Source organism: Platalea leucorodia, assembly GCF_965183815.1.
Source record: "Platalea leucorodia genome assembly, chromosome: 2".
Taxonomy (NCBI): Eukaryota; Metazoa; Chordata; class Aves; order Pelecaniformes; family Threskiornithidae; genus Platalea; species Platalea leucorodia.
Genome location: NC_138824.1, coordinates 122,856,844 through 122,871,056, shown reverse-complemented (window position 1 = coordinate 122,871,056; position 14,213 = coordinate 122,856,844). Strand labels below are relative to the sequence as shown.

General features: G+C 36.3%; 1 protein-coding gene across 1 annotated transcript in view; it reads right to left on the bottom strand.

Annotated features, from left to right (window-relative positions):
• ABI3BP (ABI family member 3 binding protein) overlaps positions 1–14,213 on the bottom strand; it is a gene marked incomplete at its 5' end in the record, with an annotated part of 167,248 nt that overhangs the window by 32,880 nt on the left and 120,155 nt on the right. Inside the window, 6 exons of the mRNA XM_082332100.1 lie at positions 4,611–4,700; positions 10,209–10,283; positions 10,594–10,659; positions 11,811–11,885; positions 12,364–12,438; positions 14,021–14,095. Coding sequence (XP_082188226.1) covers positions 4,611–4,700; positions 10,209–10,283; positions 10,594–10,659; positions 11,811–11,885; positions 12,364–12,438; positions 14,021–14,095 — 456 coding nt within the window. The remainder of the gene's footprint in view (positions 1–4,610; positions 4,701–10,208; positions 10,284–10,593; positions 10,660–11,810; positions 11,886–12,363; positions 12,439–14,020; positions 14,096–14,213) is intronic.

Genomic DNA, 14,213 nt, shown 5'->3' with positions numbered 1-14,213 from the left:
TTGGGAAGTGTGTGCCATGGAGTTTTAAACGAAGCTTACACTGAAAAAATGTAGCTCCTTTGGGATTTTGTACAAGTGTTTCAGTGATTCATCTTCTCTGTAGTTAATTCATTTCTGTCAACAGTAATTTTTTGGCGGCCATCAGGATACTTCTTCCCCCAGTAAACACCACCTCAGTGTACTCAGAAACACCTTCAGTACCCTACTCACAAAACTTCTGATCTTTTGTACTTTCTAACTGATAAAACTGCCCACCCTCAGCTTGAAGCAAAAGACGTAGCAAAAGCGAAATTATCACCAGGGACACTTTATCCTATGATGTTCAAAAGTGAAAAATGAAAAAAAAAATCAGTCACTTCCATGTCACTGGGTTAGAAACTCCTGAAGCACCCAACTAGGTTGTTTCAATGTACAGTTCCAGCCAATATCTATTAAATTTATCTGGTAAGGTCCTTTGACAGTGAGGTCTGAAAGGAGAACTTAAGCCTCTTAATTCATACTTACAAAATATTTTACTGTATTATCCAGGCAATTATAAAGGATTTTTTTATGCAAAGAGAAGGCAAAAGAAAAGATTTTGCTTCCACTATTCACCTTTGCACTTCTTTCCTTAAGAAAAAAACAGGAGAGATGTGCAACACATTTATGTAACAAAAGACTTTTTGTACCTAACAGGGGAAAATCCTCAAGAGTAATATAATTCTTCTAATGCTGCCAATGTCAACAAACATGCAAGTTGCCTGATACTGAGTTACTGGCTACATAGAGTACTTCAGGCCCTACATATCAGACCTTAGCTTACCCTATAAATAGAGTGACTGTGGGCGAGAAGGGAGCAGATCCAAAGACTCATTTGGGAGAGCCTTTTTAGAAATACTTATAATATACAAACAGGAACATCTCCATCTTTCTCTGTTCCCTTTTCCTTTTGGACTTTTGCAGTCACTTATAAAGCACATTTTTTAAAAATCACTCAGATCAACACAGGAAATAATGCTCTATCTAATTCAGGAAGATGTAATGTTTTTTAAAATAGCATTTGCGGGTTTCATATTCATTCTTAATCCCCAGATGGAGATGACAAAAATATGCCTAAAGACCTGAAAAAGGATAATAAATTTTTGTGTATATAAGTTATCATACCCTAGATACTACTACACGGTAGTATCCATGATTAATTCTTCCCCCTGCCCATATTTAGGGAATGGGATTGTCTGAGATATTTATGGGGTAAAAATGTGCGCACGTATTGACTTGTCAGTGGCTTCTATCATCTTCTGAAGAACACAACCGCAACAGTTACATGCAAGCCAAAACATCATGTTCAGTGGACTGTGTCACAGTTGAATCTACTATACTGCACTCTGCAAAAACAAGAATCCCTACTCTTCCCTTCTACTACTTCCACAATGATTTGGGTGATGGTTTATGATGCTACCAAACCTAATCAACAATGTTTGGAGACTGAGTTTGTAAACTAGGACACACAATAGAATTTAGGGATTTTGTGACAGCATAGATTCTTGTGAGGACAGTGGCATGGTGAACTATTAGGATTTATTTAATCTCAGGGGTTCTTTGTGGACTGGGAATGTATTTCCTTGACTCTGTCACTCTTCATGAAAAAGGAGAGTGTGCAGCCTCTTAGGACACACTCTTAACACATGAAGCCTAATTCTTGTGTGCTGTAACCTCTCTTTTTCATTTCTCGTAAGTAGCATAAATATAAATTTTTCAGTTAACACACACTAAGTTTTCATAAAAAGTAAATGTATTTAAAAGCAAAGTCAAATACCAGGTAACTTATAGCAATATCTGATTAATCAGCCTCACCTCTTTGCCTGGTAAGATCATGGAACAGATCCTCCTGGAAGCTACGTCAAGGCATATGGATGACAGGGAGGTGAGTAGAGACAGCCAACATGACTTCATAAGGGCAAATCGTGCCTGACTAATCTGGTGGCCTTCTATGATGGAGTGACTGTCTTGGTGGATAAGGGAAGAGTAACTGATGTCACCTATCTTGACTTCTGCAAGGCCTCTGACACAGCCCCATACAACATCCTTGTCGCTAAATTGGAGAGATATGCACCTGATGGATGGACTATTCGATGGAAGAGGAATTGGCTAGACAGCCCCATATAAAAACTTGCCGTCTATGGCTCTATATCCAAATGTAGATCAGTAACAAGTGGTGTTCCTCAGGGGCCCGTATCAGGACCAGTAGCGTCCAATATCTTTACTGATGACACAGACAGTGGGATTGAGTACACCCTCAGCAAGTTTGCAGATGACACCAAGCTGAGTGGTGCAGTTGACACGCTTGAGGGAAGGGATGCCATCAAGAGAGACTCTGACAGGCTGGAGAAGTGGGCCAATGCAAACCTCATGAAATTCAACAAGGCCAAGTGCAAGATCCTGCACCTGGGTCAGGGCAATCACCAGTCTCAGTACAGGCTAGGTGACAGACGGATTCAGAACAACCCTGCAGAGAAGGACTTGGGGATACTGGCAGAAGAAAAATTAGATATAAGCCAGCAAGGTGTGCTTGCAGCCCAGAAAGCCAATTGTATCCTGGACTGCATCAAAAGAAGCGTGGCCAGCAGGTTGAGGGAGGTGATTCTCTCCCCTACTCTGCTCTTGTGAGAGCTCACCTGGAGTACTGGAGACCCCAGAACTGGACGCAGTACAAGACATGGACTTGTTACAGTGGGCCCAGAGGAGGGCCACAAAAATGATGAGAGGGCTGGAACATCTCTCCTATGAAGAAAGTCTGAGAGAGTTGGGGTTGTTTAGCTTGGAGAAGTGAAGGCAGTGGGGAGACCTTATTTGCAACATTCAGTACTTTAAGGGGGCTTATAAGAGAAACAGAGAGAGACTTTTTATCAGGGCCTGTCGTGATAGGACAAGGGGTAATAGTTTTAAACTAAAAGAGGGTAGATTTAGATTAAATATAAGGAAGAAATTCTTTAGTATTAGGGTGGTGAGACACTGGAACAGATTGCCCAGAGAAGTTGTGGGCCCCATCCCTGGAAGTGTCAGGTTGGATGGGGCTTTGAGCAACCTGGTCTAGTGAAAGATGTCCCTGCCCATGGCAGGGGGGTGGAACTATTTGATCTTTAAAGGTTCCTTCCAACCCAAACCATTTTATGATTCTATAATTCTGAATTTTGATATACATATTAAGGCCCCATGAAGAGAGCTGAGATCACAGAAGAATACAAGAAAGCTATGAAACAGTAGTGGCTAATTTTACAACCAGACCCAACTGTCTTTTATGACTCCAGTTCAAGGTATCGGCTTACTTCAAAGCTCTAAAAGCTTAACTTTAAACATCTAATGTCATAAGATGAGTAAAAGCAGACGTAGATGTTCCTTCAAATCTATGTGCATAAAAAAACCTTCCAGTCTCTGCAAATCACAAGCTGGATTTACTTAAGTACACACAATTGCCTGACATTCAGTAACAAAAAATGCAGAGCGCCATCCTTGTTTTCAGTTTACAGTCTGCATCCAGGTACTACTAATAGTATATCATACTGGACTTAATCTTTGCAAAGTACAATCTTCAGATTGAATAAACTTTAAAAAGATAAAACATCATAACTCAGCTGTCAAGACAGGCTCTTGTCTTTGTTCAGGTAAATTAGGTGCAAAGGAAATTCAGCAGGGATTAGGAACAAACAGCAGTTCACAAATTAGTTAGAGGCATAACTTTGTATCTGTGTTTTTAAATCTAATATCATGTTTTCAAAGGAAAACCTGACTAAAAAAACCAGCTGCAGCTGAATAGTAAATCCAAGGGTAAAACCAAAAAGATTTTATTTTCAGTTAGTTTTTATGCCCATAAAAAAGCACAGCTAAAACAAGCTCTATTCTTGGTTATGCTTATGAAACAAAGAAATTCTCTACATGTAAGGGTGTTTACATGTTTGTATGTATGTTTGCATGTATACATGTGGCATACAAACACTCTATACTATTTCAGTTGAAACAGAAAATTTCTAAGAAGCTGAAAAAAGTGAAATACAAAAGGTCTATTTTTGAAGGCTTGTTTGGGGAAGCGGTTTTTCAGTAACAGTATTTTGACTGTTTTGAAAATATGATTTCAAGACTTGCAAGAAAAGTAAAACTGACAAGTCTGGTATAGCACATGTAAAAAAAAAACTGTAGCCTTATTTACTCCACATTGTTATTTTGCTTTAAGCCTAACATTGTAATTTTCCCAACAATCCTAATATTTAACAAACTTTCTCATAAATGGGAGGACAATTTGGTTATGCATTCACCTTATTCTCCTTTGCTATGTAGAAACTATTAGTATGAAAAAAATCAGTGCTTACAGTATTGTGGCTGTTTGATCATAAGGATACACTGGTGGTAGTAATTTTTAATATATGGCATATGTTAGCAACTAAGTAGTGACCATGAAATATTCTTATTTTTATCTCTTTTAGTAGCATCCTGAAGCCAAGAGAAGGTGCATTGATGAGGATGACTAAGATTTATTTTCTTTTCTTAGTGGAGGTGCTTTTTGTGTAGGAAAGGCAGTGTTTTTATTTTTCATAACTGTTAAAATTTGCTATATTGTCCTCTTTTATTAACCTTACCAGAAATTGGCTTTTCCCAGGTATATTCCAAAGGTTTTTCCACATCCACGCCAATTTGTCTGGCAATATCCTCAGGTGTATATATATCATCTGTGAAACAAAGGACATGAAATAAGTATCTACAGTGCAGTACCAAGTCATGGAATAATTGTATATTGCATATGTTCAAACTCTAGCTAACATTAAGTGCAAAACTGGCATATATGGCCCACCTATGTTTCTACTGATAACTTAGTGATATCCGTTATCTTCCTATTCAAGTAAGTAGAAAGTGATCTGGGTCTGAGGAGTCTGCAATTTAATTTTAAACATTCCTTGAAAGAATATATATTTTCCAAGTATATTTGGAAAGAGAGACTTAATAAGATTAAGAGATAACAGATGAGTTAAACCAAGATTATATGTGAAAAGATGAGTACAGAGCACATTTTAGTTTTTCAGTATACAGAATAAAATGTCCATTGATTCTTACAAAGGGCAAAGTTCTCCTTCTCCCCAAAATAAGATCTTTGGTTATACTCCATATTGAATGCCTAGAGCAATTCTGAACCAAACATATACTGTATTTGGAGTACTGGAGGCAAAGTGTACATAAAATTCAGTTTGTATATAAAAGAAAGTCCTACTTAAAAGTTATATAAACACATTTTAAAAAAACTGAAGTAAATGGTGTTAAAATACAACACAACTACTCCTGGTACAGAACAACTGTTTCACATGCTGATAGTTATAGGAGAGCCAGACTATTAAATTAATATGCTTTTCCTATACAAAATAAGTATATTTACTTTATAAAAATTCTATATATGGTAGAGTGAGAAGATGCATTGCAATTTCATCATGGGGGGGGGGGGGGGAGAATCACTCTTTCTCATGATGTAAGAAAAAACACCTGAAAGTTAATGTATTAAAAAAAAAAATCACAAAATGAAATTAATTATCAAATTCCAACCCTATTCCAACATGATCTAAACATTTCAACCAAAGATTTCATAGGTTTATAATCTGTGCTCAGTTTGTTTTGAGATTAAACTAGTATTTTAATAGCATGAAGCAGATAATTTTTCAATTCTTTTACGGTTTGTCCATTCTTGCTAGGCATACCTTAGGAATCCACAGTCCGTACTATGGACGCATTAAATGATTTACCTAAGATTAAAGTAACGAGACTTATAGTAAGCTGGGAACAGGGTGCAGGTCACCTGTGACTAAAATTTCTAAACACATCATGTGGTTTTCTATAACTGCAATTTGTCTTCAGGTAACTAAAGTGGTTAATTACATCTTCAGGTATACAAAGCATCAGAGTGCTAATCAATGTTTCACGTGAATGGTGTTCAAGGAAGAAGCAGCATGAGAAGACCAGCACCAGCTTTAATAAGAAAAATAATCTTGTACACCACAGGTCATAGGCAGAGTATATTTAGTTTCTTAGCTTCATCTCACAATAAACATATCAACAAAATGTAGTAGCACATTGACTACATCACACTAAATCACCCAAGTATCCATTACAAGTCTAATTTAGTTTTGCATCTTACGGTGTCTGCAGAAAAGCCTACCTCTATCCTGCTCCTTACAATCTACTTTAGAACAACAATCTTTTCTGAGCTATATCAACTAGGAATACACAAAATATTGTATACATCCTAGATGGAAGAATTAATTTTTATTTTTTTTCAGAAATCTGCACGGCTGTTCTGCCATTCATAACGTAGTAAAAAAAAAAAAAAAAAAGTCAAAGTTTCAGGGAAAAAGCTGATCAAACCACAACACTTCCCTGTTGACACAATCTCCTTTTTGAATGTTCAATGCACTTTAAAGTTACATAAAAGTTTGTTTGTGTTTTTACTCAAGGTACCTGCACTATCAAACAGCTTGCTGTATTTATCATAGCATTTGCCTTATGCTAGCTAACGTAACTTGCTTATCACAAGCATTTCGACTTACCACATTCATCCAAACTTTTAATAGAACTGAGAATAAATGTATTACTCGCATGTGTGTTTGTGTCTTCTTTTACTTCTATCTCTTCTCCTGGAAATATTCATGGGGTCTGGAACACCCTAAAACTAACCACTGCACCTTTAATAGCAGGAATACCATTAGAAGACCGGATCATTTTAAGGGAAGAACTGGAAAAAGTGCCCTTTATAAAACAAAGTGAAATACCTTAATACTTGAGTTCCTCTAGAACTTGGCTATACACCCACAGTTTCAAAAATAAAAAGAAAATAGAACACAAAGTTAATGGCCATTATAATGAAAACCAACTCACTCTCTCTCTTTCACAAGGGAAATGGAAATGTTGCTCAAAGTTTGTTTGCTGAAGGTTGTCTGGAAGCTTAGTAGATCAGGTGTAGTTCTTAAATGGTTAGGATTCAATAAAAAAAATAACTGAGTAAGATAAGTTACATACACTAAGAAAAATATGAAAAGCCATCTCAATAAAATGAAATTCTAGAGAAAATGGCTAAAACATGGTAGAAAACTAAAAGGAATGTTACTCATGAGGAGGGAATCCCTGCCTCTTTCCCACAGTCAAGTTTACCACCTGGCACTACAGCTAGCCAGGAGATTGAAGAGCCTGCCAGGAAACCAGCCACAATCCCATGTGCTGCTGCTGGAAAAAACAAATTCCACTGCTTATCATCATCAGCTGCCAAGCACACTCTGCATGGGGTGAAATGTCTTTGCACTGATGCTAATGAGTGCAACCAGGAAGAAGAACTGGAGTACATTCAACAGCAGTGCCAGCCCAGCAAGGAATTAAAACTGGTCTTCAAACAACAGAGTATCCATGCCTCTTCAGTAAATGTGGTCTTCTTCAGAGAAAGAAAAAATGATGTAATATTTAAAGGTAAGCCTGGAAACATATTGTTCTTTACAGTCAATTAAGGATTGGGATCAGCTTAGATCAGAAGTTGAGGATTCTGATAAGCTAACCACAGAAAATAACGTATCATTTTCATAATGGAAGAAATAAACCTCCCCACCCCCAAAAACCACCTGGATATCTTAAAATGTTATAAGTTCTCTAAGGTATTACCTACTGAAAAAGAAACTATTTTGTCTTTGCTCAGCTGCTAAGATTTAGGGTTCCAGGTTAGCAGAGTTCTCTTTTCCAAGTCTCTTCTGCAGACTTAGGAACTCTGTTTGCAGTATGTAATTGCACATTGCTTGGGAGAGATATAGAAGATTTCTTTAATTGATTACCTGAACTCTCCTGTTGTGCAAAATGATTTTTGTGAGCACAGACAGCCTTGCAGGCTCAGACGCTGCATTTCCCACAATACTGTGATGCACCTGCTTTACAGAAGACGTGGGATTTCACTTACTGATCATCAAGGAAAGTACAAACTGAAACATTGCAAAAAGCTGCAGTCCTCTCTCAGCATGTCATAAACGTACAAAATTCATTGGTGATTTCTCTACACTTCTGAGAAGAAAGGTGCAGATTCACAGGAAGATATCAATGAGTTGCTACGTCAGCAGGGTTGGAGGCACAAAGAAATGGAAAGTAGATAATCAATGCCAGCTCCTCCTTAGTACTTTGGACACCAGGTTTATCATAAAGGGCTCACTTGGCAGAACACAAAATCTAGGTAACAGACACCTTCAGGATGTTTCTTTAACGTAGAGAAAAAAGACTTATGTAACTGAGCAATGGAAAATATTACTAGAAGTATCATTTTCCAGAAGAATTCCAAAAGAAGGTACTTATTTGCCTGTGAGTACACATAGCATGCACAGCAAGGTCACAGTCTTGTGATGATTTTTGACATCATCTACCACAACGAAGCTCTCGTTCTTCCTAGCACTACTATAATGATGACCAGTGGGCACTCCAACAGGAGCGTTTAAAATAAGTTTGCTTAAAACAATACATTAGCAGTCACCTAAAACAGCATTAAGCACAATAAACTACATGTAACAATTTACATGTCTACTATTATGTTTATACTGCTGATTTACTTAGCATGCATTCTTTTTTTCTTCTTCTTTTAATCTACAAATACCGCTGCCAAGGCTACTACTATATGGGAGAAGGGAAAATGTCAATATACTGTCTAACATAATTGTGTATTCGTGCATAATTTCATAACGTGATTTCAAAAGCCACCTACTCCTGGAGACTGTGCACACATTCTGCCTATTTTGGAAATCAGACATTAGAAACCTCATTTAGAAGCAGACTGCCAACACAAGCGAAGAACAAAACTTTCTGACCCACAACTACTGCCATTGACCATTTTATACCGTAACTGTCTCTGATGTCCTGGAATTCAACGGGCTCATTTCATTTACCAGAAGGACTATGAAAGCTCAAAGAGCACATACCTCCAGTGAAGGCATCTGCTCTGTATGTAATACAGAAGAGCATGCCATGTTCTAAACAGGCTATTTTTAATTAATTTTAAATATACAACCATCTTTTCTCAGGTTTTGCCATTTCTAAAAACACGGGGGGCTTCTCGAAATTATGTAGAGGAATGAGTAGCTCAAATCATACTAAGGTCAACAACAAGTATTAAATTGCCAAAAATACTTTGGAAATCCTAGTACAGAGAAACATTACACAGACAAAAAAAGGAATGTGTAGAGTAGATGTTGTATTACTCAGGTTATCCTAACCTAGCTAGCACAGAGCAATAGTATGGGACAGTAGCACTGTTAGTAGTGGACGAACAGCTGAAATTTTGCTTTGAATATGTGTATTAGTTGTTGATTTATATTATTATATATTATTATATATTAATATTATATTATTTATATTACTTATTATTTTAAACTTGCATCATTGATGAAGAATCACAAAATTCTGCATTTAATTAAGCAATGGCTGTATTAAAGAAACCCAATAGTATTTGTATTGACATAATAAATTAATGCTTTATTAAATAAAAAAATATGGATTCATTATGAATTAGCACTGACAACATTATTTTGTCTGGATGGAAAAATCAAGTGCCATTGAAAAAGGATAAATGATTTTTCCCCCAACCAAACCAGTATTTTGAATAAATCTTTGTGGTTAGGGATGTACTTTATCTGTTGTGTGTGTAAGGATGTGTAAATTGAAGTGACAGTTCTCACCCTCCTCTATCATCCATCAACTTGGAACTTTCTTGGTGCTGAAGTGTTCAAGCCTAAATACCACATAGTCGGAATACTGCATAGTCTGAGTATGAGTAGGTCCGATGTGAACACACAACGTGCATAGCTAGCAACTAGCAAGATACCTGGCTTTAAGGCTTTCTGACCAAGCCTTCTGACTAGGACTTAAACAACTTGGTAACCCTTTTCAACAAAGTGTTTTCCAGTAATTATTTTGGACCTATCATCCAGAAAACATCAGTAAACAGCAGCCACATAATAATCTACCTGTAAGTCTACACCAACTGTCAATATAATTTCATAATGACACTCAGGAATTATATAGCATGACCAGTAGCAGCAATTACATACAGTATTCTGAGGAATTAACTTCTATAATCAAACACAATGAAATATTCTGCAGGGCTCAAGATGATTTGAGGAAGTCACATTCCTCTCTTTTACTGATAAGTTAGAAAACTCCCAAAACTGCAGCTCTACCTGTTATTGGCATAATCCACTTTGGCAGTCCAGGTGCTTTTGTTCTAGCTGGTGCTAGTGTGGTTTTACTAAGAGCTGTGAGAGAGTTTACAAAGAAAAAAGAGAAAGAAGGAAAAAAGAAAAAAGTTCCATGAGAAGAAAACCCAACAGACTTTTATGTGATGCCAACAGTTCCACATTAGAGAAGAAAAAATAACACTTGCTGTGATGATACACACAGTTTTGGTTCCTTTTTTCCTGATTTGGAAAGGCTTTACCTCTAGACTGATTAATTGAAACAAAAATACCCTTTTTTCCCAGCAACACTTAAAATTCCACTGAGAATAGGTGAAATTAATTATTTAATTAATCTCCTCCCCACCCCAAATTGAATAACAATTATTACCAGGTCTGGTCTGTGATTTATCAGATGGCTTTGGTCTTGCAGAAGTGAGACGTGTTTTATGAGGTGCTAAAAGAAATAAGGTTCAGTTTAAGTGTTACGTGTAAAAGGAACAGCAATAGTGCAGTGTAATTTGCCAGAAAAAAGGTCCATGCACCAATGCGATACAGCAAAAACGGACATATGAGAATTCTATGAGTTCCAATCCAAAATGCACGCTGAAAATGCTAGTTTCTTTAGTGGTCAGATGACTCCATCATGCAGTCTGACCAGTTACATTCATGTTTAGGTTTAGGAAAAGATATAAAATATTTACAGCCAGTTACCCAACTGTATATGGATACAGAGTTAGCTCTGCAAGGTATCCATGGCCTTAAGACATTTAATTAGGTTCTGTAAAAAACAAACAAACAAAAAACCTCAAAATAAAACACCAAACTGAACCCCCCCCCCCCCCCCCCCAAATCAAATATTCAGACAAAACCATGAAACATTAAAATATTGCCGAGAAAACAACTGGAAGCATTCAATGCAGACACTGTGTAGGGTGCTGAAGCATAGTGTCATCATCAAGGTTAAAATCAGAAGCCTTCAACCTTTTCTTATTGTTGCCTTTCACTTGCCAAATAATTTTGATATTTTAGTTGTTACAGAATCTGGGTGAATCACACTGAAAGCTGAAAGCATAAGCAGTAGTCACTGTCATCCCGTGCCAAACTACCAACTTCTGTAAATCAAATTTTTAAATAAAGAGAGCTAGCTATTTGATATTTGAATCTAATAACCATTCTATCCACAACACTTAATCCAGCCTCTCTGAAGTGTCAGAGAAAATACTTAGGCAGGAAAGAACATATTATTCATTTTTGACATTTACATTTGGAGAAAGTTTAAACAGATTTCTATTTAGTATTTTATAAGGAAACATGTGGAAGTCACTTATATTTGTGTTTGCAACACTATATATCTGAGGATCCAATACACAGCACTATTACTGTTTAAAAGCTTCATATCATCTTCGAGGTAATACTGATTAAACCTTGATTTTCAGAGCAATGAACAAAAACCATTTGATAAGGGGAAAAATAAATTTTCATATTATATAATTGAAATAGTTTTAAAGGTAATAATGAACAGATCATTAAACCTTAAACCATACTGACTTTACTTAAGATCTACAGACTCTCAATACAACAACTCAAGAAAATCCTAAAAATTACCTGTATGGAACCGTGGAATTTCAGTTGCTAGAGCAGTTTTGGGCTTGGGTGAAATCTGGTACGTTTCATTAGGAACTGAAAGTGGAGATATTATTGCTTATCAAATGCAAATGATTTTCTTTTAAAAATAAAACACCACAAGTGGAAGGGAAATTCAAACTGTCTTTGTGTAGACCATAAACAAAAAGAGTCAGTGCTAGAAACCTGGCTGAAAATCATGCTTTTATACAGATAAAAGACTTTTCAAGACTGGGAAGATGTATTTCATTGGTAAGTCAGACAAAAGAAGAAAAGATGATCAGGTAATGCCTTTTTATATAATGACTCAGCCTTGTACATGAAGTACTTCTAGAAAGAATTGCATGAAAGAAAAATGGCTGGAAAATTAAAACCAGCAACATTTTGTACATGCACTAGAATGTGACTAACAAATGAACACGACATAAAGACATATTAAGGTATTTCTGTTGATTAAAGTGAAAGTTTAGCCATATAGCAAAAGCAAAGAAAGTAGAGTTTTATGAAAAATAAACTGACATAATATTCTCATTACCCAAAGTCATTTTGGACCCATCAACAACATGAACTGTTATGAGGTTAATTGATCCCAGGTGTGTTGCCCTTGGAGCTACAAGAAATAAAACATGGTTCTGTGAGAAGTGAAATTAAAGAAGTTGGATTTCATTAAGGATCTGTGTCCTTTGTTTCCTAAAAACCTAGCTACACATCTGCTAAGACCATTTTAACAGACATGAGACAGACGTGTTCTGATGGGTCTGGATGTATTTTCATGTTGACAGCCAGACAGTGCAACTATTCTGCCAGGCCCCCACCAACTTCAGAACAAATGCCCTAAAGGTGGAGTTCTGACAGTCTTTGGTCTTTCTGACACTGGCTATATTAATTTGCACTTCCCTAAATATTTATCAAAGCTTGCAGTAATGTATTTATCTTTCAGACATTCTTCCCTCACTCAAATTTGACTGAATTTAGTGAAAGATATCTAGGTTACTGGATGAAAAGGAGAGACTGACAGGCAGAGGCACACACTGCATGTCTCTCTGTCTTTCAGAAATAAGGTTAAAATATGGAAGCTGGAAAGTAACCTACTTACTAGCATAAAGGGCAGTGGCTAAATAGTGCCGTTTGTTTTCAACAGCTTTCCTAACAGTAGTTTATTTTGCATATACATCATTATAACAATTTAAAATTTAAAAAGAAAAGAATAAGCCTATAAATTCTGTTTTCTAAAATTCTTTGCCTAAAACTAACTTTGTAGTGGTACCAAAACACAGCACTTTTTAACTATGATACGACTGGAAATAGCTCTTATTCAACTAAGACTTAGATTCTAACTTGGTTACTTAACAGAAAGCCTTTCAAAATAAGGCCTTTAGAAAATAAATCTTTTTCCTGGACTGTTCTGTTTGATTTTCATAGTAATATGTACGTACAGTTCTTGATGAGTAGGGTCTCTGCTTAAATTCTTTTTGGCTATATAAAAAGGGCTAGAAGTCTAAGGGGGAAAAAAGGGGAGAATAATAAAACTATTCATTAACCTATTTACCTAAAACTAAAATATTACCAATTTGGATGTTAGATCAGAGAGTAAAGAAGATTAGGAGCTGATCTTTCTTATGATCATGTTGTCACTCCTCCCCTAACAATTTTTTTTTCTCCTGTAACCTTCCTACCTAGTCATTTTTACAGAAATAGTTCACACCCAGGGTAAAGCTGAGGTATCATCATTCTTCATTGTAACTATGCATCCCTAAATCTACTGTAGTTACTGCAAAAATAACTGATAGGAAGAAGATACCTATACTCTTAGCATCTAACTATCTTGGACTGAGATTCTGTAACCTGAGTTTCAAAATTTCCAAAAGAAAAGAACTTAGTGACACTGGCTACAGCAGTGTATTTTTATTAAAATTAATAGAATTCCTCACGTTTTTAATGGCTACTACTCACAAATTCAACAACCAAATGTTAAAAACCCAACCATCTTAACTTCTGCTCTCTGTGGAAATTGATGTAATTCTTGGGCATTCTCTTTGATATAATTTATTAACATACTCTGAGCTGAACAGTGATACTAATTTCTGTCTACAGATCATGCATGTCATATCACTGCAGTAATGAATGACAGCAGAAAGTGTAACTAAGGCAGTGCCACAATAACACTTTTAAAGTTAGGAACTTTAAATTACCAGGTTTAGTCTGTGGTACTTCTGGCCCAACAGATGTTTTGGGTTTGGAAGGAATGAGCAGTGTTTCTTTTGGAGCTGAAAGAAAAGGAAAAAGATTATTATTGTATTCTTCAGGAGTCGTGATCCAATGCCATATTTAGCCCACAGAAAATGCATGCCTCAAATGCCTGAAAAAAAAGACAATAACAATTCC